Raw genomic sequence first — 19,531 nt, 5'->3', positions numbered from 1 at the left:
GAACAGAGCCATGGGGCCATGTCCATGAGGCCCCAAGTGCCACCTCAGTGTCCCCAATCCCATTCCCAAGCAGAACAAGCACGGGTGAGACCCCGGCGGGGTTTAGGGGTTCATTAAGGACGGGCGGGTTTGAGGTGTTTATTCCCGACCCTGGGGGGTTTATTTGGGTCTGGGGTCTCTCAGGGCGCGCTCTGGGCCGGCCTGGGCAGGATGAGGGCCAGGCCCATGTCCCTGGGGCTGTGTGTGCCACCTCAGTGTCCCCAAACCCTCAGGGATCCACCCCAATGTCCCCAAATGCCATTCCATCCATGACCCCGAACAAGAACAAGGACAGACAAGTTTGTGAGGTTCGTTCCCCACCCTGGGGGGTTTATTTGGGTCTGGGGGCTCTCAGTGCTGGGCAGGATGAGGGCCAGGCCCCAAGAGCCACCTCAGTGTCCCCAAACCCTCAGGGATCCACCCCAATGTCCCCAAGTCCCGTTCTAATCACAGCCCCGAGCAAGAACAAGAACAGACAACTTAGTGAAGGTTCGTTCCCCACCCTGGGGGGTTTATTTGGGTCTGGGGGCTCTCAGTGCTGGGCAGGATGAGGGAACAGAGCCACGGGGCCATGTCCATGAGGCCCCAAGTGCCACCTCAGTGTCCCCAATCCCATTCCCAAGCAGAACAAGCACAGGTGAGACCCCAGCAGGGTTCATTCCCCACTGCCCATCCTGGGGTGTTTATTTGGGTCTGGGGTCTCTCAGGGCGCGCTCTGGGCCGGCCTGGGCAGGATGAGGGCCAGGGCCATGTCCCTGGGGCTGTGTGTGCCACCTCAGTGTCCCCAAATCCCCATGTACCACCCCAATGTCCCCAAATCCCATTCCATCCATGACCCCGAACAAGAACAAGGACAGACAAGTTTGTGAGGTTCGTTCCCCACTCTGGGGGGTTTATTTGGGTCTGGGGGCTCTCAGTGCTGGGCAGGATGAGGGAACAGAGCCACGGGGCCATGTCCATGAGGCCCCAAGTGCCACCTCAGTGTCCCCAATCCCATTCCCAAGCAGAACAAGCACGGGTGAGACCCCGGTGGGGTTTAGGGGTTCATCCCCCCACCCCGGGTTTAATTTGGGTCTGGGGTCTCTCAGGGCGCGCTCTGGGCCGGCCTGGGCAGGATGAGGGCCAGGGCCATGTCCCTGGGGCTGTGTGTGCCACCTCAGTGTCCCCAAACCCTCACGTGCCACCCCAATGTCCCCAAATCCCATTCTAACCACGACCCCGAGCAAGAACAAGGACAGACAAGTTTGTGAGGTTCGTTCCCCACCCTGGGGTGTTTATTTGGGTCTGGGGGCTCTCAGTGCTGGGCAGGATGAGGGAACAGAGCCATGGGGCCAGGACCAGCTCCACGAGGCCCCAAGTGCCACCTCAGTGTCCCCAATCCCATATCCCAGCAGAACAAACAGTAACAGACCCCAGCAGGGTTCATTCCCCACTGCCCACCCCGGGTTTAATTTGGGTCTGGGGTCTCAGGGCGCGCTCTGGGCCGGCCTGGGCAGGATGATGGCCAGGGCCAGGTCCCTGGGGCTGTGTGTGCCACCTGAGTGTCCCCAAACCCTCATGTGCCACCCCAATGTCCCCAAATCCCGTTCCATCCATGACCCCGAGCAAGAACAAGAACAGACAACTTAGTGAGTTTGTTCCCCACCCTGGGGGGTTTATTTGGGTCTGGGGGCTCTCAGTGCTGGACAGGATGAGGGAACAGAGCCACGGGGCCATGTCCATGAGGCCCCAAGTGCCACCTCAGTGTCCCCAATCCCATTTCCGAGCAGAACAAACAGTAACAGACCCCAGCAGGGTTCATTCCCCACTGCCCACCCCAGGTTTAATTTGGGTCTGGGGTCTCTCAGGGCGCGCTCTGGGCCGGCCGGGGCAGGATGAGGGCCAGCCCCAGGTCCACCAGGGCCGAGGGCAGGTACGATGCCGGCAGCCAGAGCAGTTTGGCGTCCCAGCCCGCGCTGTAGCGGCTGCGCGGGTGCTGCGCCCGCAGCGCGTGCTCCATGCACTTGGTCACCTTGCTCAGGTCCCTGTCACACAGCAGCGACAGCAGCAGCCGCTGCACCCGCAGGTCTGGGGGGGGAAAGGGGCGGGGGTCAGTTCTGGGGTCTGGGGGAAAGGGGAAACTGAGGCAGGGGTCAGTTCTGGGGTCTGGGGAAAGGGAAACTGAGGCAGGGGTGAGTTATGAACTTTGGGGTCTGGGGGTGAGAAAGGGGCGGGGGTCAGTTCTGGGGTCTGGGAACAGGGAAACTGAGGCAGGGGTCAGCTGTGAGATTTGGGGGAAAGGGGAGTGGGGTAGGGGTCAGTTCTGAGCTTTGGGGAAAGGGAAACTGAGGCAGGGGTCAGTTCTGGGGTCTGGGCGATGTAGGAACAGGGGGAGCAGGAAAAGGGAAACTGAGGCAGGGGTCAGTTCTGGGGTTTGGGGTTTGGGGGATGCAGGAACGGGGGAGCAGGAAAAGGGAAACTGAGGCAGGGGTCAGTTCTGGGGTCTGGGGGAAAGGGGAAACTGAGGCAGCGGTCAGTTCTGAGCTTTGGGAGAAAGGGAAACTGAGGCAGGGGTCAGTTCTGGGCTTTGGGGTCTGGGGAAACTGAGGCAGGGGTGAGTTCTGGGCTTTGGGGTCTGGGGAAACTGAGGCAGGGGTGAGTTCTGAGCTTTGGGGAAAAGGGAAACTGAGGCAGGGATGAGATGTGAGATTTGGGGTTTGGGGAAACTGAGGCAGGGGTGAATTCTGAGCTCTGGGGAAAGGGAAACTGAGGCAGGGATGAGTTCTGGGGTCTGGGGAAAAGGGAAACTGAGGCAGAGGTCAGTTATGAACTTTGGGGGAAAGGGAAACTGAGGCAGGGGTGAGTTCTGGGCTCTGGGGAAAAGGGAAACTGAGGCAGGGGTAAGACACAATTTTGGGTTTTGTGGGATGTGGGAAAGGGTCAGGAAACGGGAAACTGAAGGAGGAGATTCTGCGTTTTGAGGTGTGGGGTAGAGGGGAAAAGGGAGGCTGGAAAAAGGGGAAACTGAGGCACGGGTGAGACTGAGCTTCGGGGATGACCCAGGGGGGGTTTGGGGCGTGAGTGCCCCCAGCCCAGAGCCCTGTGCCCCCCAGAAACCCCCTCACACTGGCAGAAGAAGTTCCCCCCGTGCCCCCCGTGCCCTCCCCGTGCCCCCAGACCCCTCACACTGGGGTAAGAAGTTCTCCCCGTGCCCCCAGACCCCTCACACTGGTTGAAGAAGTTCTCCCCGTGCCCCCCGTGCCCCCAGACCCCTCACACTGGGGGAAGAAATTCTCCCCGTGCCCCCCGTGCCCCCCGTGCCCCCAGACCCCAGACCCCTCACACTGGGGTAAGAAGTTCTCCCCGTGCCCCCAGACCCCTCACACTGTGAGAAGAAGTTCTCCCCGTGCCCCCAGACCCCTCACACTGGGGTAAGAAGTGCCCCCAGACCCCCAGACCCCTCACACTGGGGGAAGAAGTTCCCCCCGTGCCCCCAGACCCCTCACACTGGGGGAAGAAGTTCTCCCCGTGCCCCCCGACCCCTCACACTGGGGGAAGAAGTTCTCCCCGTAGCTGCTGCGGGTCTCGGGCTCCAGGCGCTCCCAGCGCTGCCGCAGCGACGCCTCCAGCGCCTCCAGGTCCGTGGCGTTGGTCTTGAAGAACCCGGGCTCCACCACGCTGACCTTGACCCCAAAGTGCCGCATGTCCCGCCTGGGGGGGGCACAGGGGGGTCAGGGGGTGACCAGAACGGTCAAGGGGTGACCAGGGTGTCAGGGGGCTCAGGGGGTGGCCAGAGGGGTCAGGAGATGGTCGGGGGGTTAGGGGGTGACCAGGGAGGTCAGGGGGCGACCAGGGGGGTCAGGGAGTGGCCAGGGGGGTCAGGAGATGGTCACAGGGGTCAGGGGGTGACCAGGGGTGTCAGGGGGTGGCCACAGGGGTCAGGGGATGGCCAGAGGAGTCAGGGCATGGGTGGAGGGGTCAGAGGGTAGCCGGGGGGTCAGGGGATGGTCAGAGGGTGACCAAGGGGGTTGAGGGGATGGTCACAGGGGTCAGAGGGTGGCCGGGGGGTCAGGGGATGGTTACAGGGGTCATGGGAGGGTCAGAGGGGTCAGGGGTGACCAGAGGGGTCAGGGGATGGTCAGAGGGGGCAGGAGGTGATCAGGGGGGTTGAGGGGATGACCAGAGGGGTCAGGGCATGGCTGGGTTGGTCAGGGCATGGTCAGGAGGGTCTTGAAGAATCCGGGCTCCACCACGCTGACCTTGACCCCAAAGTGCCGCATGTTCAGCCTGGGGGGGGGGCAGGGAGGTCAGGGGGGGTCAGAGGGGTCAGGGGGTGACCAGAAGGGTCAGGGGGTGACCAGGGGGTGACCAAGGGGGTCAGGGGGTGGCCAGAGGGGTCAGAGTGTGGCCAGGGGGGTCAGGTGATGGTTGAGGTGGTCAGGGTGTGGTCAGAGGGTGGCCAGGGGGGCAGGGGGTGGCCACAGGGGTTGAGGGGGTGGTCAGAGGGGTCAGGCTGTGGCTGAGGTGGTCAGGGGATGGTCAGAGGGGTCAGGGAATGGTCACAGGGGTCAGGGGGTGACCAGGGGTGTCAGGGGGTGGTCAGAAGGGTCAGGGGGCGACCAGGGAGGTCAGGGGGTGGCCAGGGGGTCAGGAGATGGTCAGGGGGTGACCAAGGGGGTTGAGGGGATGGTCAGAGGGGTCAGAGGGTGGCCGGGGGGTCAGGGGATGGTCACGGGGGTCATGGGAGGGTCAGAGGGCTCAGGGTGTGGCCAGGATGACCAGAGGGCTCAGGGCGTGGCTGAAGGGCTCATGGCATGGCCAGGATGACCAGAGGGCTCAGGGTGTGGTCAGAGGGGTCAGGGCGTGGCCAGGATGACCAGAGGGGTCAGGGCGTGGCCAGGATGACCAGAGGGCTCAGGGTGTGGTCAGAGGGGTCAGGGCGTGGCCAGGATGACCAGAGGGCTCAGGGTGTGGCCAGTGGTCTCAGGGTGTGACCAGGATGGTTCAGGGTGTGGCCAGGATCGCTCAGGGTGTGGTCAGAGGGCTCAGGGTGTGGCCAGGATGACCAGAGGGCTCAGGGTGTGGTCAGAGGGCTCATGGCATGGCCAGTGGTCTCAGGGTGTGGCCAGTGGTCTCAGGGTGTGGCCAGGATGACCAGAGGACTCAGGACATGGCTGGCAGGCTCATGGCGTGGCCAGGATGACCAGAGGTCTCAGGGTGTGGCCAGGATGACCAGTGGTCTCAGGGTGTGGTCAGAGGGCTCAGGGTGTGGTCAGAGGTCTCAGGGCGTGGCCAGGATGACTCAGGGTGTGGCCAGGATGACCAGAGGACTCAGGACACAACCAGGGCCCAGCCCCCACCTGAGGCTGTCCGAGAAGGCCTCGATGCAGAATTTGGAGATGCAGTAGCCGCCGCCGTTGGCCGAGACGCGGCCCAGCACGCTGGAGGTGTTGATCACGCGGCCCCGCGCCCGCTTCAGCAGCGGCAGCAGCGCCAGCGTCACCTCGATGACCCCGAAGGTGTTGACGGCCAGCACCCGGCGGAAATCCTCGATGTCCATCCACTCCGTGGGGCCGATGGGGCTGGCTATGCCCGCGTTGTTCACCAGCCCAAACAGCCCTGAGGGGACAGACCCTGTGTGACACCCCCAGAGTGTCCCCAGAGCCCCCCAGAGTGTCCCCTGGGACCCCCAGAGTGTCCCCAGAGCCACCCAGGGTCACTGGGGCTGGCTATGCCTGCGTTGTTCACCAGCCCAAACAGCCCTGGGGGGACAGAGACACTGTGACCCTGTGTGACCTCTGTAATGGCACCAGAGTGTCCCCTGGGACCCTCAGAGTGTCCCCAGAGTCACCTCAGGTCACTGGGGCTGGCTATGCCTGCGTTGTTCACCAGCCCAAACAGCCCTGGGGGCACACAGGGGGTGTGATGTCCCCAGTGTCCCCTGAGACCCCCAGAGTGTCCCCAGTGTGACCTGGGGTCAATGGGGCTGGCTATGCCCGCATTGTTCACCAGCCCAAACAGCCCTGGGGACACACAGAGGGTGTGACATCCCCCAGAGTGGCACCCTCAGTGTCCCCTGAGATCCTCAGAGTGTCCCCAGAGCCACCCAGGGTCAATGGGGCTGGCCACTCCTGCGTTGTTCACCAGCCCAAACAGCCCTGGGGACACACAGAGAGGGTGTGACACCCCCAGAGTGTCCCCAGAGCCCCCCAGAGTGTCCCCAGAGTCACCCAGGGTCAATGGGGCTGGCTATGCCTGCGTTGTTCACCAGCCCAAACAGCCCTGGGGACACAGAGACACTGTGACCCTGTGTGTGTGACCCTGTGTGTGTGACCCTCAGTGTCCCCAGGGTGACTTGGCAGGACCTGTCCCCTCAGGGAACAGCACTGGGGGGACACAGACCCTGTGACCCTGTGTGTGTGACCCCCAGAGTGTCCCCTGAGACCCTCAGAGTGTCCCCAGAGTCATCCAGGGTCAATGGGGTTGGCTATGCCCGCGTTGTTCACCAGCCCAAACAGCCCTGGGGACACAGAGAGGGTGTGACACCCAGAATGACACCCCCAGAGTGTCCCCAGAGCCCCCCAGAGTGTCCCCAGTGTGACCTGAGGTCAATGGGGCTGGCTATGCCTGCGTTATTCACTAACCCAAACAGCCCTGGGGACACAGAGACACTGTGACCCTGTGTGACCCTGTGTGTGTGACCTCCAGTGTGACACCCTCAGTGTCCCCAGAGTCACCCAGGGTCAATGGGGCTGGCAATGCCCGCGTTGTTCACCAGCCCAAACAGCCCTGGGGGGACACAGAGACACTGTGACCCTGTGTGACCTCTGTAATGGCACCCCCAGTGTCCCCAGAGCCCCCCAGAGTGTCCCCAGAGCCACCCAGGGTCACTGGGGCTGGCTATGCCTGCGTTGTTCACCAGCCCAAACAGCCCTGGGGACACACAGAGGGTGTGACATCCCCCAGAGTGGCACCCTCAGTGTCCCCTGAGATCCTCAGAGTGTCCCCAGAGCCACCCAGGGTCAATGGGGCTGGCTACTCCTGCGTTGTTCACCAGCCCAAACAGCCCTGGGGACACAGAGATCCTGTGACCCTGTGTGACCCTGTGTGTGTGACCCTGTGTGTGACCCCCAGTGCCCCCTGAGACCCCCAGAGTGTCCCCAGAGTCACCCAGGGTCAATGGGGCTGGCTATGCCCGCGTTGTTCACCAGCCCAAACAGCCCTGGGGGGACACAGAGGGTGTGACATCCCCCAGAGTGGCACCCCCAGTGTCCCCTGAGATCCTCAGAGTGTCCCCAGAGTCACCCAGGGTCAATGGGGCTGGCTATGCCTGCGTTGTTCACCAGCCCAAACAGCCCTGGGGACACAGAGACACTGTGACCCTGTGTGTGTGACCTCTGTAATGACATCCCCAGTGTCCTCTGAGACCCTCAGAGTGTCCCCAGAGTGACCTGGCAGGACCTGTCCCCTCAAGGAACAGCCCTGGGGGCACACAGAGCGTGTGACACCCCCAGAGTGACACCCCCAGTGTCCCCTGGGACCCCCAGAGTGTCCCCAGAGCCACCCAGGGTCAATGGGTTTGGCCACTCCTGCATTGTTCACCAGCCCAAACAGCCCTGAGGGGACACAGAGACACTGTGACCCTGTGTGTGTGACCCCTGTAGTGGCACCAGAGTGTCCCCTGGGAACCCCAGAATGTCCCCAGAGTGACTTGGCAGGACCTGTCCCTTTAGTGAACAGCCCTGGAGGGACACAGACCCTGTGACCCTGTGTGTGTGACCCCCAGAGTGTCCCCAAGGTGACCTGGCAGGACCCTGCCACCTGTGCCCCTGGGACCCCCCACCCCGTGGCCATTGTGCCCTGCTGGGACTGTCCCCTCCTTGTCCCCTGACCTGTCCCCACTGTGTCACCCCCATGGCACCTCCTGGGGTCCATCCACCCCCTCCCCATGTCCCTGTCCCCACTGTGTCACCCTCCTGGGGGTCATTTCTGCCCCACACCCCCTCCCCATGTCCCCCTGTGTCCCCCTGTGTCCCAGCCCCTCCTTGTCCCTCCATGTCCCCCCTGCCCCCCAGCCCGCTCCCCCCATGTCCCCTCCTTGTCCCTCCATGTCCCCCCCGTGCCCCCCACCCCTCCCGAAGCCCCCAGCCCCTTCCGAAGCCCCCAGCCCCTCCCCAAGCCCCCAGACCCTTTTCCCCCATCCCTCCCCTTTCTCCTCCCCCAGCCCTGTGGCTGCTGTCCCTGCAGGTGACATCCAGCAGAGCTGTCCCCACATGTCCCCCCCACGTCCCCTATCCCCTCTCCAATCCCCCATCCCCTCCCCAAGCCCCCAGCCCCATTTCCTCCCTCCCTGACCCCCTCACCTTTCTCCCCCACCTCCTCCTTCCCCACCCACTCCCCAGCCCTGCACCCGCTGTCCCCGCAGGTGACATCCAGCAGAGCTGTCCCCACGTGTCCCCCCCACATCCCCCACCCCCTCCCCAATCCCCCCAGCCCCTCCCCAAGCCCCCAGACCCTTTTCCCCCATCCCTCCCCTTTCTCCTTCCCCAGCCCTGTGGCTGCTGTCCCCGCAGGTGACATCCAGCAGAGCTGTCCCCACGTGTCCCCCCCACGTCCCCCATCCCCTCCCCAATCCCCCAGCCCCTCCCCAATCCCCCAGCCCCTCCCCAAGCCCCCAGACCCTTTTCCCCCCTCCCTGACCCCCTCACCTTTCTCCCCCACCTCCTTCCCCACCCACTCGGCCGCCCTGCGGATGCTGTCGCTGCGGGTGACATCGAGCAGGGTTGTCCTCAGGTGTCCCCCGGCGGTGTCCCCGCGCAGGCTCTCGGCTCCCTGCGGGGTCAGGCACGCGGCCAGCACGCGGTAGCCACGCCGGGCGAGCCGCCGGGCCAGCAGGTTGCCGAAGCCGCTGTCGCAGCCCGTGATGAACACGTGCTTGTCGCTCACCGTGGGCAGCGTCCGGCGGTCCCGCACCAGCCAGCCCAGCGCCCAGGCCACCAGGGCCACCAGGGTCACGTAGAGCCACATGGCCTGCGGGGGGACAGGGGACACGTGGGACCCCTGCCGGGACCGCCCTGCAGCCCCTTGGTCATCCGGAGAGACCCCCACCCTGTGGGACCACGGGGATCCCGCCTCTCACCCTCTCCCAGTGTCACCAGTGCTACCAGTGTCACCAGTGTCACCAGGGCCACGTAGAGCCACATGGCCTGCGAGGGGACAGGGGACACGTGGGAGCCCCGGCGGGACCGCCCTGCAGCCCCTCGGCTGTCTGGAGAGACCCCCACCCTGCCCGGACCACGGGGATCCCGCCTGTCATCCCTTCAGTGTCACCAGTGCTACCAGTGTCACCAGTGTCACCAGGGCCACGTAGAGCCACATGGCCTGCGGGGGGAGGGGACACGTGGGACCCCCGCCGGGACCCCCCTGCAGCCCCTTGGCTGTCTGGAGAGACCCCCACCCTCCCTGGATCTCGGGGGTCCCGCCCCTCACACCCTCAGTGCCACCAGTGTCACCAGTGCCACATGGCTGGGGGGGTAGGGGACACGAGGGACCCCTGAGTGGGAGTGTGCAGAGACCCCCAACCTGTGGGACCCCCGCCGGGACCCCCCTGCAGCCCCTCACCCGTATGGAGAGACCCCCACCCTGTCCAGACCAGGAGGGTCCCGCCTGTCACCAGTGCCACCAGTGCCACCAGGGCCACGTAGAGCCACATGGCCTGCGGGGGGAGGGGACACGTGGGACCCCCGGCGGGACCCCCCTGCAGCCCCTCGGGACTCCCCTGCAGCCCCTTGGTCATCCGGAGAGACCCCCGCCCTGACCGGACCACGGGGGTCTCACCTGTCACCCCCTCAGTGCTACCAGTGCCACCAGGGCCACGTAGAGCCACATGGCCTGCGGGGGGGCAGGGGACACGTGGGACCCCCGGCGGGACCGCCCTGCAGCCCCTCGGCCGGCCGGAGAGACCCCCGCCCTGCCCGGACCACGGGGATCCCGCCTGTCACCCTCTCCCAGTGCCACCAGTGCTACCAGTGTCACCAGTGTCACCAGGGCCACGTAGAGCCACATGGCCTGCGGGGGGGCAGGGGACACGTGGGACCCCCGCCGGGACCCCCCTGCAGCCCCTCGGCCATATGGAGAGACCCCCACCCTGTGGGACCACGGGGGTCTCACCTGTCACCCTCCCCCAGTGTCACCAGTGTCACCAGTGCCACCAGTGTCACATGGCCTGCGGGGAGGGGGAGGGGACACGTGGGACCCCCGCCAGGACCGCCCTGCAGCCCCTTGGTCATCCGGAGAGACCCCCGCCCTGTCTGGACCACGGGGGTCCCGCCTGTCACCAGTGACACCAGTGCCACCAGTGTCACCAGGGCCACCAGGGCCACGTAGAGCCACATGGCCTGCGGGGGGACAGGGGACACGTGGGACCTCCGGCGGGACCCCCCTGCAGCCCCTCGGGACTCCCCTGCAGCTCCTTGGTCATCCAGAGAGACCCCCGCCCTGTCCAGACCAGGAGGGTCACACCTGTCACCCCCTCAGTGCTACCAGTGTCACCAGTGCCACCAGTGCCACATGGTTGGGGGTACAAGGGACCTGTGGGACCCCTGAGTGGGGTGTGGAGAGACCCCCACCCTGTGGGACCCCCGCCGGGACCCCCCTGCAGCCCCCCGGCCGTCTGGAGAGACCCCCACCCTGCCCGGACCACGGGGGTCCCGCCTGTCACCAGTGCCACCAGTGTCACCAGTGTCACCAGTGCCACACGACTGGGGACACAAGGGACACGTGGGACCTCCCCCACACCCCATGTGGGCCCTGGCGCGACCCCCAGACCCCCACCCACCCCAGGGCTGGCTCCTGTCCCCAGCGCCACCGGTGTCACCGCAGGGTGTCCCCGCTCTGTCCCCAGGTGTCACTCAGGACTGTCCCCACCCTGTCCCCAGGTGTCACTCACGACTGTCCCCACCCTGTCCCATATGGGGGGGGTCTCTGCCCCCTCGGGGTGGGTGCGGGGTCACCCCAGCCCCCGCGGGACCCCAGCCCCACCTTTCCGTGCCGGGCCGTGCCGGGCCAGCCGGGATTAGCGGGGCCGCGCGTCACGGGCCGGGCACGGGGGGGCTCCGGGGGGGGTCCCCTCCCCCCCACCCCCGGCTCCAGAGACCCCCCGCGACCCCCGGCGCGACCCCCGCCCTGCCCGGGACCCCCCAACCCGGCCCAGCCCCCCCAGGGTCCCCCCGGAGGGAGGGGACAGGCGGGGGTCGTGTCACCCTGCAGGGACCGCGTGTGCCCCCCTGCGGGACCCCCATGTGGGGTTTGGGGGGTTGGGACCCCTCCCCATTGTTGATTGGGGGGTGGGACCCCCAAAGGGGCGGCTGGGACCCCCAAAGCAGAGGCTGGGACCCCAGACCCACCCTCGGATTTGGGGGGGGGGGACACCCGGGATTGATCCTGTGTCCCCCTCCGGGACCCCCACCCGGGATTTGGGGGGTCGGGACCCCTCCCCATTGTTGATTTGGGGGCTCAGGACCCCTCCCCATTGTTGGTTTGGGGGGTCGGGACCCCTCCCCATTGATGGTTTGGGGGGTGGGACCCCCAAAGGAGAGGCTGGGACCCCCAAAAGGGCAGCAGGGACCCTCCACCCACCCTCAAATTTGGGGGGGGACACCCGGGATTGATCCTGTGCCCCCCTTTGGGACCCTCATCTGGGGTTTGGGGGGTCAGGACCCCTCCCCATTGTTGATTTGGGGGTGGGACCCCCAAAAGGGCAGCAGGGACCCCCCGCCCACCCTCAAATTTGGGGGGGGGACACCCGAGATTGATCCTGTGCCCCCCTCCGGGATCCCCACCCGGGATTTGGGGGGTCGGGACCCCTCCCCATTGTTGATTTGGGGGGTTGGGACCCCCAAAGGGGCGGCTGGGAGCCCCAAAGCAGAGGCTGGGACCCCAGACCCACCCTCGGATTTGGGGGGGGGACACCCGGGATTGATCCTGTGCCCCCATCCGGGACCCCCACCCGGGGATTGGGGGGTCGGGACCCCTCCCCATTGTTGATTTGGGGGGTCGGGACCCCTCCCCAGTGCTGGTTTGGGGGGTCGGGACCCCTCCCCATTGTTGATTTGGGGGTCGGGACCCCTCCCCATTGCTGGTTTGGGGGGTCGGGACCCCTCCCCATTGTTGGTTCGGGGGTCTCACACCGCGGAACCTCCAAAAGGGGGGTGGGGGACCCCTGAATTCCCTCCTGGAATTTGGGGGGGACACCCGGGATTGATCCTGTGCCCCCCACCGGGATCCCCACCCGGGATTTGGGGGGTCAGGACCCCTCCCCATTGTTGATTTGGGGGGTCAGGACCCCTCCCCATTGTTGATTTGGGGGTTTCACACCGCGGGGGGTGCAGAGGGGGGGTCCCTAAGTCCCTGGGGGGCACAGGAGGGTCCCCACACTTCAGGGGGGTCCCCACATCCCTTGGGGGTGCAGAGGGGGGGTCTCTGGCCAGAGAGGGGGTCCCCATGTTCCTCAGGGAGGTCTCCAAGTCCCTGGGGGGGCAGAGGGGGGGTCCCCAAGTCCCTTGAGGGGTCCCCATGTCCCTGGGGGGGGCAGAGTGGGGGTCCCTGGGCAGAGGGGGGTCCCCAATCCTCAGGGGGGTCCCCAAGTCCCTCCGGAAGCAGAGGGGGGGTCCCCAAGTCCCTTGAGGGGTCCCCAAGTCCCTCGGGGGGCACAGGGGGGGTCCCTGTGCAGGGGGGGGTCCCCAAATCCCTCGAGGGGCAAGGGGGGGGGGTCCCCATGTTCCTCAGGGGTTCCCCAAGTCCCTCCTGGGCAGAGGGGGGGGTCCCCAAGTCCCTCGGGGGGGCACAGGGGGGGTCCCTGGGCAGGGGGGGTCCCCAAGTCCCTGGGGGGGCAGAGGGGGGGTCCCCATGTCCCTGGGGGGGCAGAGGGGGGGTCCCCAATCCCCAGGGGGGTCCCCACGTACCTCGGGCTCTGCTCTGGCCGTGCCCTCGGGGCCGTGTGAGCCGGGGGGGGGTGGGAACAGGGGAGGGGTCTGGGGGATTTTGGGGGGGATCAGGGGAGGGGTCTGGGGGATTTTGGGGGGGATCAGGGGAGGGGTCTGGGGGATTCTGGGGGTGGGAACAGGGGAGGGGTCTGGGGGATTCTGGGGGGGATCAGGGGAGGGGTCTGGGGGATTTTGGGGGGGATTGGGGAGGGGTCTGGGGGATTTTGGGGGGGGATCAGGGGAGGGGTCTGGGGGATTTTGGGGGGGGTCAGGGGAGGGGTCTGGGGGATTTTGGGGGGGGGGCACAGCAGCTCCTCCCCGTGCCTGGCACGGCCAAAGCTCGGGGGTTGGGCCCCCCCTGCCCCCAGACCCCCCCTGAACGCTCCGGGGGGGGAGGGGGGGATGGGGCAGCGATTTGGGGGGTTGGGACACCCCTGGGTTTGTGGGGGACCCTCACTGGGATTGAGACCCCTCCCCTGGGTGCTGGGATGGGGGGGGGCAGTGCCTGGGATTGGGGGGGTGAGACCCCTCCCCATTTAGGGATTGAAGCCCCCCCCAGCCCCAAAATGGGACCCTGAGCCCCCCAGGAGGGGATTAACCCTTCCCATGCTGGGATTTTGGGGGGCATCATCCCAAAATAAATCCCTGACCCCACAGGAGGGGATTAACCCTTCCCATGCTGGGATCTGGGGGGCACCACCCCAAAATGAATCCCTGACCCCCCCCCCCAGGAGGGAATTAAAACCCTCCAGTGCCAGAATCTGGGGGGACACCACCCCCAAAACAGAGCTCTGACCCCCCCAGAGGGAATTAATCTCTTCCCACGCTGGGATCTGGGGGGGCATCACCCCCAAATAGAGCTCTGACCCCCCAAAGAGGGAATTAACCCCTTCCCCTTTTGGGATCTGGGGAGGCACCACCCCAAAACAGAGCTCTGACCCCCCCTCAGGAGGGAATTAATCCCTTCCCATGTCAGAATCTGGGGGGCACCACCCCCAAAATTGGGCCCTAATCCCCCCCAGGAAGGAATTAACCCCTTCCCCTTTTGGGATCTGGGGGGCACCACCCCAAAATAAACCCCTGACCCCCCCCCGATGGAATTACCCCCCTCTCACGCTGGGATCTGGGGGGGAACCACCCCAAAATTGGCCCCTGACCCCCCCAAAGAGGGAATTAAAACCCTCCAGTGCCAGAATCTGGGGGGGCACCACCCCCAAAATAGAGCTCTGAACCCCCAGGAGGGAATCAACCTCCTCCCACGCCAGAATCTCGGGGGGCACCACCCTCAAAATAAATCCCTGACCCCCCCCCCGATGGAATTAACCCTTCCCCTTTTGAGATCTGGGGGGCACCATCCCAAAATCAATCCCTGACCCCCCCCAGGAGGGAATTAAAACCCTCCTGTGCCAGAATCTCGGGGGGAATCACCCCCAAACCAAGCTCTGACCCCCCCCACGATGGAATTAACCCCTTCCCCTTTTGGGATCTGGGGGGGACACCATCCCAAAATTTGGGCTTGACTCCCTCATGAGGGGATTAAATCCCTTCTGTCCTCAGGATCTGGGGGGGCACCATCCCAAAATTAACCCCTGAACCCCCCCAGGAGGGAATTAAAACCCTCCCATGTCAGACTCTGGGGGGCACCACCCCAAAACAGAGCTCTGACCCCCCCAGGAGGGAATTAACCCTTCCCATGCTGAAATCTGGGGGCGCACCACCCCCAAAATGGGGCCCTGACCCCCCCAGGAGGGAATCAACCCTCTCCCATGTCAGAATCTGGGGGGCACCACCCCCAAAATAAATCCCTGACCCCCCCAAAGAGGGAATTAACCCCTTCCCACGCCAGAATCTCGGGGGGCACCACCCCCAAAATAAATCCCTGACCCCCCCCAGGAAGGAATTAATCCCTTCCCTTTTGGGATCTGGGGGGGCACCACCCCAAAATTAACCCCTGACCCCCCCAAAGAGGGAATTAAAACCCTCCTGTGCCAGAATCTGGGGGGGCACCACCCCAAAATAAACCCTTGACCCCCCCAGGAGGGAATTAAAACCCTCCTGTGCCAGAATCTGGGGGGGAATCACCCCAAAACCAAGCTCTGAGTCCCCCCCAGGAGGGAATGAACCCCTTCCCATGCTGGGATCTGGGGGGGCATCACCCCAAAACAGGGCTCTGACCCCCCCCCAAGGAGGGGATTAACCCCCTCCCCTTTTGGGATCTGGCAGGGAACCACCCCCCAACGATCCCCTGCCCCCCCCCCTCGATGGAATTCCCCCCTCCCACCCCCCCCCAATGATCCCCTGCCCCCCCCCCGATGGAATTCCCCCCTCCCACCCCCCAGGAGCACTCAGCCCCACAGAGCCCCTTTGTGTGAATCAAAGCAGCCTCAGAGCCCCGTTAAGCACTAAAGAGGATGAGGGGGCTTAGGGGGATTGGGGAGGGGGCTGTGCCAGGGCCCCACTGACCCGGCCTGACCCCCCCTCACACCCCCCTGAGCCCCCCCCCCGATTTATTCCATCATCCCAGCGCTGGGGGTGCCCAGGAGGCTGCGGGGAGACCCCCCTGGTACCTGGGGGGCTGGGGGGTTTTGGGGGGGGTCTGGGGGGGTCAGGGGGGGTCAGGGGGGGTCCCAGGGGTCCCTCAGGAGCAGGAGGGCTGCAGCTGTCCCTTGTAGACGTACTCCAGGGCGGTGGCAATGGTCCTCATGTCCAGCTCGATGCTGCGGGCCCAGTTCTCCACGTCCCCGATCTCCTGTGGGAATTTGGGGAGGGGGCTCGAGGGGGGTTTGGGGAGGGGGTGTCTCATCTATTCCATCCCCCTGGGACCCTCTGGGTGCTCCTCAAGGTCCTCTAAGACCCCTCAGGTTCTGCCCAGACCCCCTAAGAGGAGCCCAGGACCCCCCAGGTGCTCCCCAAGACCCCCAAGATTTTCCTCAGGACCCCCTCAGAGCTCCCCATATGGGTCTGGGGGCTTCATTCCCTCCCCCATATGGGTCTGGGGGCTTCATTACCCCTGCCATTTAAGGGTCTGGGGGCTTCACTCCCTTCCCCATATGGGTCTGGGGGCTTCATTCCCCTCCCCATATGGGTCTGGGGGCTTCATTCCCCTCCCCATATGGGTCTGGGGGCTCCATTCCCTCCCCATATGGGTCTGGGGGCTTCATTCCCATCCCATATGGGTCTGGGGGCTTCATTCCCACCCCCATATGGGTCTGGGGGCTCCATTCCCTCCCCATATGGGTCTGGGGGCTTCATTCCCATCCCATATGGGTCTGGGGGCTTCATTCCCATCCCATATGGGTCTGGGGGCTTCATTCCCCTCCCCATATGGGTCTGGGGGCTTCATTACCCCTGCCATTTAAGGGTCTGGGGGCCTCATTCCCTCCCCATATGGGTCTGGGGGCTTCATTCCCCTCTCCATATGGGTCTGGGGGCTTCATTCCCCTCTCCATATGGGTCTGGGGGCAACATCGTCCCCATATGGGTCTGGGGTCTGTTCCCCCGCCCTGGTGTGTATTTTGGGTCTGGGGTCCGTTCCCAGGTGTGTTTTGGGTCTGGGGTCCGTTCCCAGGTGTGTGTTTTGGGTCTGGGGTCGCACCTTGAGGGCCTGGTTGAAGCTCTCCACCATGGCGATCCAGTGGCCGCTCTGGGGTCCGTTCCCAGGTGTATTTTGGGTCTGGGGTCCCTCCCCTCCCCCTGCCCGGTGTATTTTGGGTCTGGGGTCCCTCCCCTCCCCCCGGTGTGTGTTTTGGGTCTGGGGTCGCACCTTGAGGGCCTGGTTGAAGCTCTCCACCATGGCGATCCAGTGGCCGCTCTGGCGCGCGAACTGCGCCGCCTGCACCTGCAGCGTCTTCACCTCCTGGTCCAGCTTGCGCTGGTTCACGTAGGCCTGGGCCACCCTGGGGGGACACACGGGGGTCGCAGGGGGCGTGGGGACCCCTCCCCAATATCCCCCGAGGGAGGGGGGACACCAGAGAGGGGAGGGGAGAGGTGGGGAGGGGGATTGGGGGGGGAATGGAGGGGAAGGGGAGGGGGGAAGGAAAGGAGGATTGGGGGGTGGGGGTGGTGAGGAGGGGGATTTATGGGGCTGGGGGTCCCTGGCAAGGAGGATTTGGGGATCTGGGGGTTCTGAGGAGGGGGATGGGGGTCCTGAGGAGGGGGATTTGAGGGGATGGGGGTCGTGAGGAGGGGGATTTATGGAGCTGGGGATTGTGAGGAGGGGGATTTGGGGGGCTGGGGGTCTTCAGGAAAGAGAGATTTGGGGGAGTGGGGATTGTGAGGAGGGGGATTTGGGGGGTGGGGGTCGTGAGGAGGGGGATTTGGGGTTCCTGAGGAGGGGGATTTGGGGGTCTGGGAATTGTGAGGAGGGGGATTTGGGAGGGATGAGGGTCCTGAGGAGGGGGATTTGGGGAGCTGGGGGTCCCGAGGATGGGGATTTATGGGGTTGGCGGTCCCTGGAAAGGGGGATTTGGGGAGTTGGGAGTCCTGAGGAGGGGGATTTGAGGGGCTGGGAATCCTGAGGAGGGGGATTTATGGAGCTGGGGATTGTGAGGAGGGGGATTTGGGGGGATGAGGATAGTGAGGAGGGGATTTATGGGGCTGGGGGTCCCTGGAAATGGGGATTTGGGGGGCTGGGAGTCCTGAGGAGGGGGATTTATGGGACTGGGGGTCTTGAGGAGGGGGATTTGGGGGGATGGGGGTCGTGAGGAGGGGGCTGGGGGTCCTGAGAAGGGAGATTTGAGGGGATGGGGATCGTGAGGATGGGGATTTATGGGGTTGGGGGTCTTCAGGAAAGAGGGATTTGGGGGGATGGAGATTGTGAGGAGGGGGATTTGGGGGGCTGGGGGTCCTGAGAAAGGGGGTCTGTGGGGCTGGGGGTCCATAAAAACGGGGTCTGTGGGGTCTGTGGGTGTCTGTGGGTCTGTGGGGGTCTGTGGGGTTGGGGGTGTTTGTGGGTCTGGGGGTCTCGGGGGGCACAGCCCTGTGAGCTTTGCAGGGTCGGGGGTCCCCAGGCAGAGTCTGGGGTGCCCGGGGGGGTCTCTGTGGGGCTGGGCGCTCCCAGGTGGGGTCTGGGGTCTCCAGGAGGGGTTATGGGGATTGGGGGGGGGTCCCAGAAGGAATTTGGGGTCCGGGGGGGGTCCCGGGGGGGGTCCCAGAAGGAATTTGGGGTCCGGGGGGGCTCCCAGAAGGAATTTGGGGTCCCGGGGAGGGGTCCCAGAAGGAATTTGGGGTCCGGGGGGGGGTCCCAGAAGGAATTTGGGGTCCGGGGGGGGTCCCAGAAGGAATTTGGGGTCCCGGGGAGGGGTCCCAGAAGGAATTTGGGGTCCGGGGGGTCCCGGGGGGGTCCCAGAAGGAATTTGGGGTCCGGGGGGTCCCGGGGGGGTCCCAGAAGGAATTTGGGGTCCCGGGGAGGGGTCCCAGAAGGAATTTGGGGTCCCGGGGGGGGTCCCAGAAGGAATTTGGGGTCCGGGGGGGGTCTCAGAAGGAATTTGGGGTCCGGGGGGGTCCCGGGGGGGGTCCCAGAAGGAATTTGGGGTCCGGGGGGGTCCCGGGGGGGTCTCAGAAGGAATTTGGGGTCCGGGGGGGGTCCCAGAGGAATTTGGGGTCCGGGGGGTCCCGGGCTCACCCCACGTTGAGGTGATCGACCAAGGCCTCGGTGAGGCGGGTGGCGGCCGCGATCGCGTCCCTGCGGCGCCGCTCTGCGAGGGGACAGCGGGGACAGCGCCGTGAGGGGCGGCGGGACCCCCACCCGCCATGCGTGACGTCACCATGCTAGTGCATGACGTCATCATAATGCCGTGTGACGTCACCGCGCGGAGCCGTGACCTCACCGGCCTCTCCCCCCCTCAGAGCCCCTCAGGCTTCCCGCCCTTTCCCCCACTCTTGACGGACAGCCGCGCCAGCCAATGGGGTGCCGCTCTGCGGTGAGCGGCAGCTCCGGCAGCCAATAGGAGGCGGCGGGCGGGGTTTGTTGCCATGGGGACGGGGGCGGGGCTCACCCTGCAGCTCGCGCCGCTCGCTCTGGCGGGCCTGGTGCTCCTTCAGCAGCCGGGACAGCATGGCGGGCCCGCCCCACGTGACCGCCGCGCCTCACGTGACCGCACAGCGCGTGAGCTGAGGCCACGCCCCCTCCCGCGCGTCAGCGGCACGTGACCGCCCCGCGGAGAGTCACGTGACCCGGCCTATAGTGGGTGAGGGGAGTCCTATAGGGGATATGGGGGGGATATAGGGGATTGGGGGGGATATAGGGGCTATAGGGGATTGGGGGAGCTATAGGGGATATAGGGGATTGGGGGAGATATAGGGGATTGAGGGGATTGGGGGAGATATAGGGGATTGAGGGAGCTATAGGGGATATAGGGGACTGGGGGAGCTATAGGGGATATAGGGGATTGGGGGAGTTATAGGGGAGTGCTATGGGGGATATAGGGGGGATATAGGGGATATAGGGGGAGTTATAGGGGATTTAGGGGACTGGGGGAGCTATAGGGGATATAGGGGCTCTAGGGGACATAAAGGATTGGGGGGGCTAT

The 19,531-nt window shown here is 65.4% G+C and overlaps 2 protein-coding genes across 2 annotated transcripts; both read right to left on the bottom strand.

Moving 5' to 3' along the window:
• Positions 1-1,718: 1,718 nt before the first annotated feature.
• Positions 1,719-15,585, bottom strand: RDH5 (retinol dehydrogenase 5). The gene is made up of 5 exons (XM_033083402.1): positions 15,569-15,585; positions 8,727-9,048; positions 5,379-5,637; positions 3,566-3,729; positions 1,719-2,106 (listed from the first exon to the last, which is right to left on the bottom strand). Exons 2-5 carry the CDS (start codon positions 9,043-9,045, stop codon positions 1,883-1,885), a joined length of 966 nt encoding a protein of 321 aa, XP_032939293.1. The 5' UTR covers positions 9,046-9,048; positions 15,569-15,585; the 3' UTR covers positions 1,719-1,882.
• Positions 15,397-19,107, bottom strand: BLOC1S1 (biogenesis of lysosomal organelles complex 1 subunit 1). Its single transcript, XM_033083404.1, has 4 exons — positions 18,998-19,107; positions 18,625-18,697; positions 16,765-16,897; positions 15,397-15,750 (listed from the first exon to the last, which is right to left on the bottom strand). Exons 1-4 carry the CDS (start codon positions 19,056-19,058, stop codon positions 15,640-15,642), a joined length of 378 nt encoding a protein of 125 aa, XP_032939295.1. The 5' UTR covers positions 19,059-19,107; the 3' UTR covers positions 15,397-15,639.
• Positions 19,108-19,531: the final 424 nt, after the last annotated feature.

Source organism: Catharus ustulatus, chromosome 31, assembly GCF_009819885.2.
Source record: "Catharus ustulatus isolate bCatUst1 chromosome 31, bCatUst1.pri.v2, whole genome shotgun sequence".
In the NCBI taxonomy this organism is placed as follows: domain Eukaryota; kingdom Metazoa; phylum Chordata; class Aves; order Passeriformes; family Turdidae; genus Catharus; species Catharus ustulatus.
Note: the sequence above shows the minus strand (reverse complement) of the source record. Positions and strands in the feature narration are given on the sequence as shown.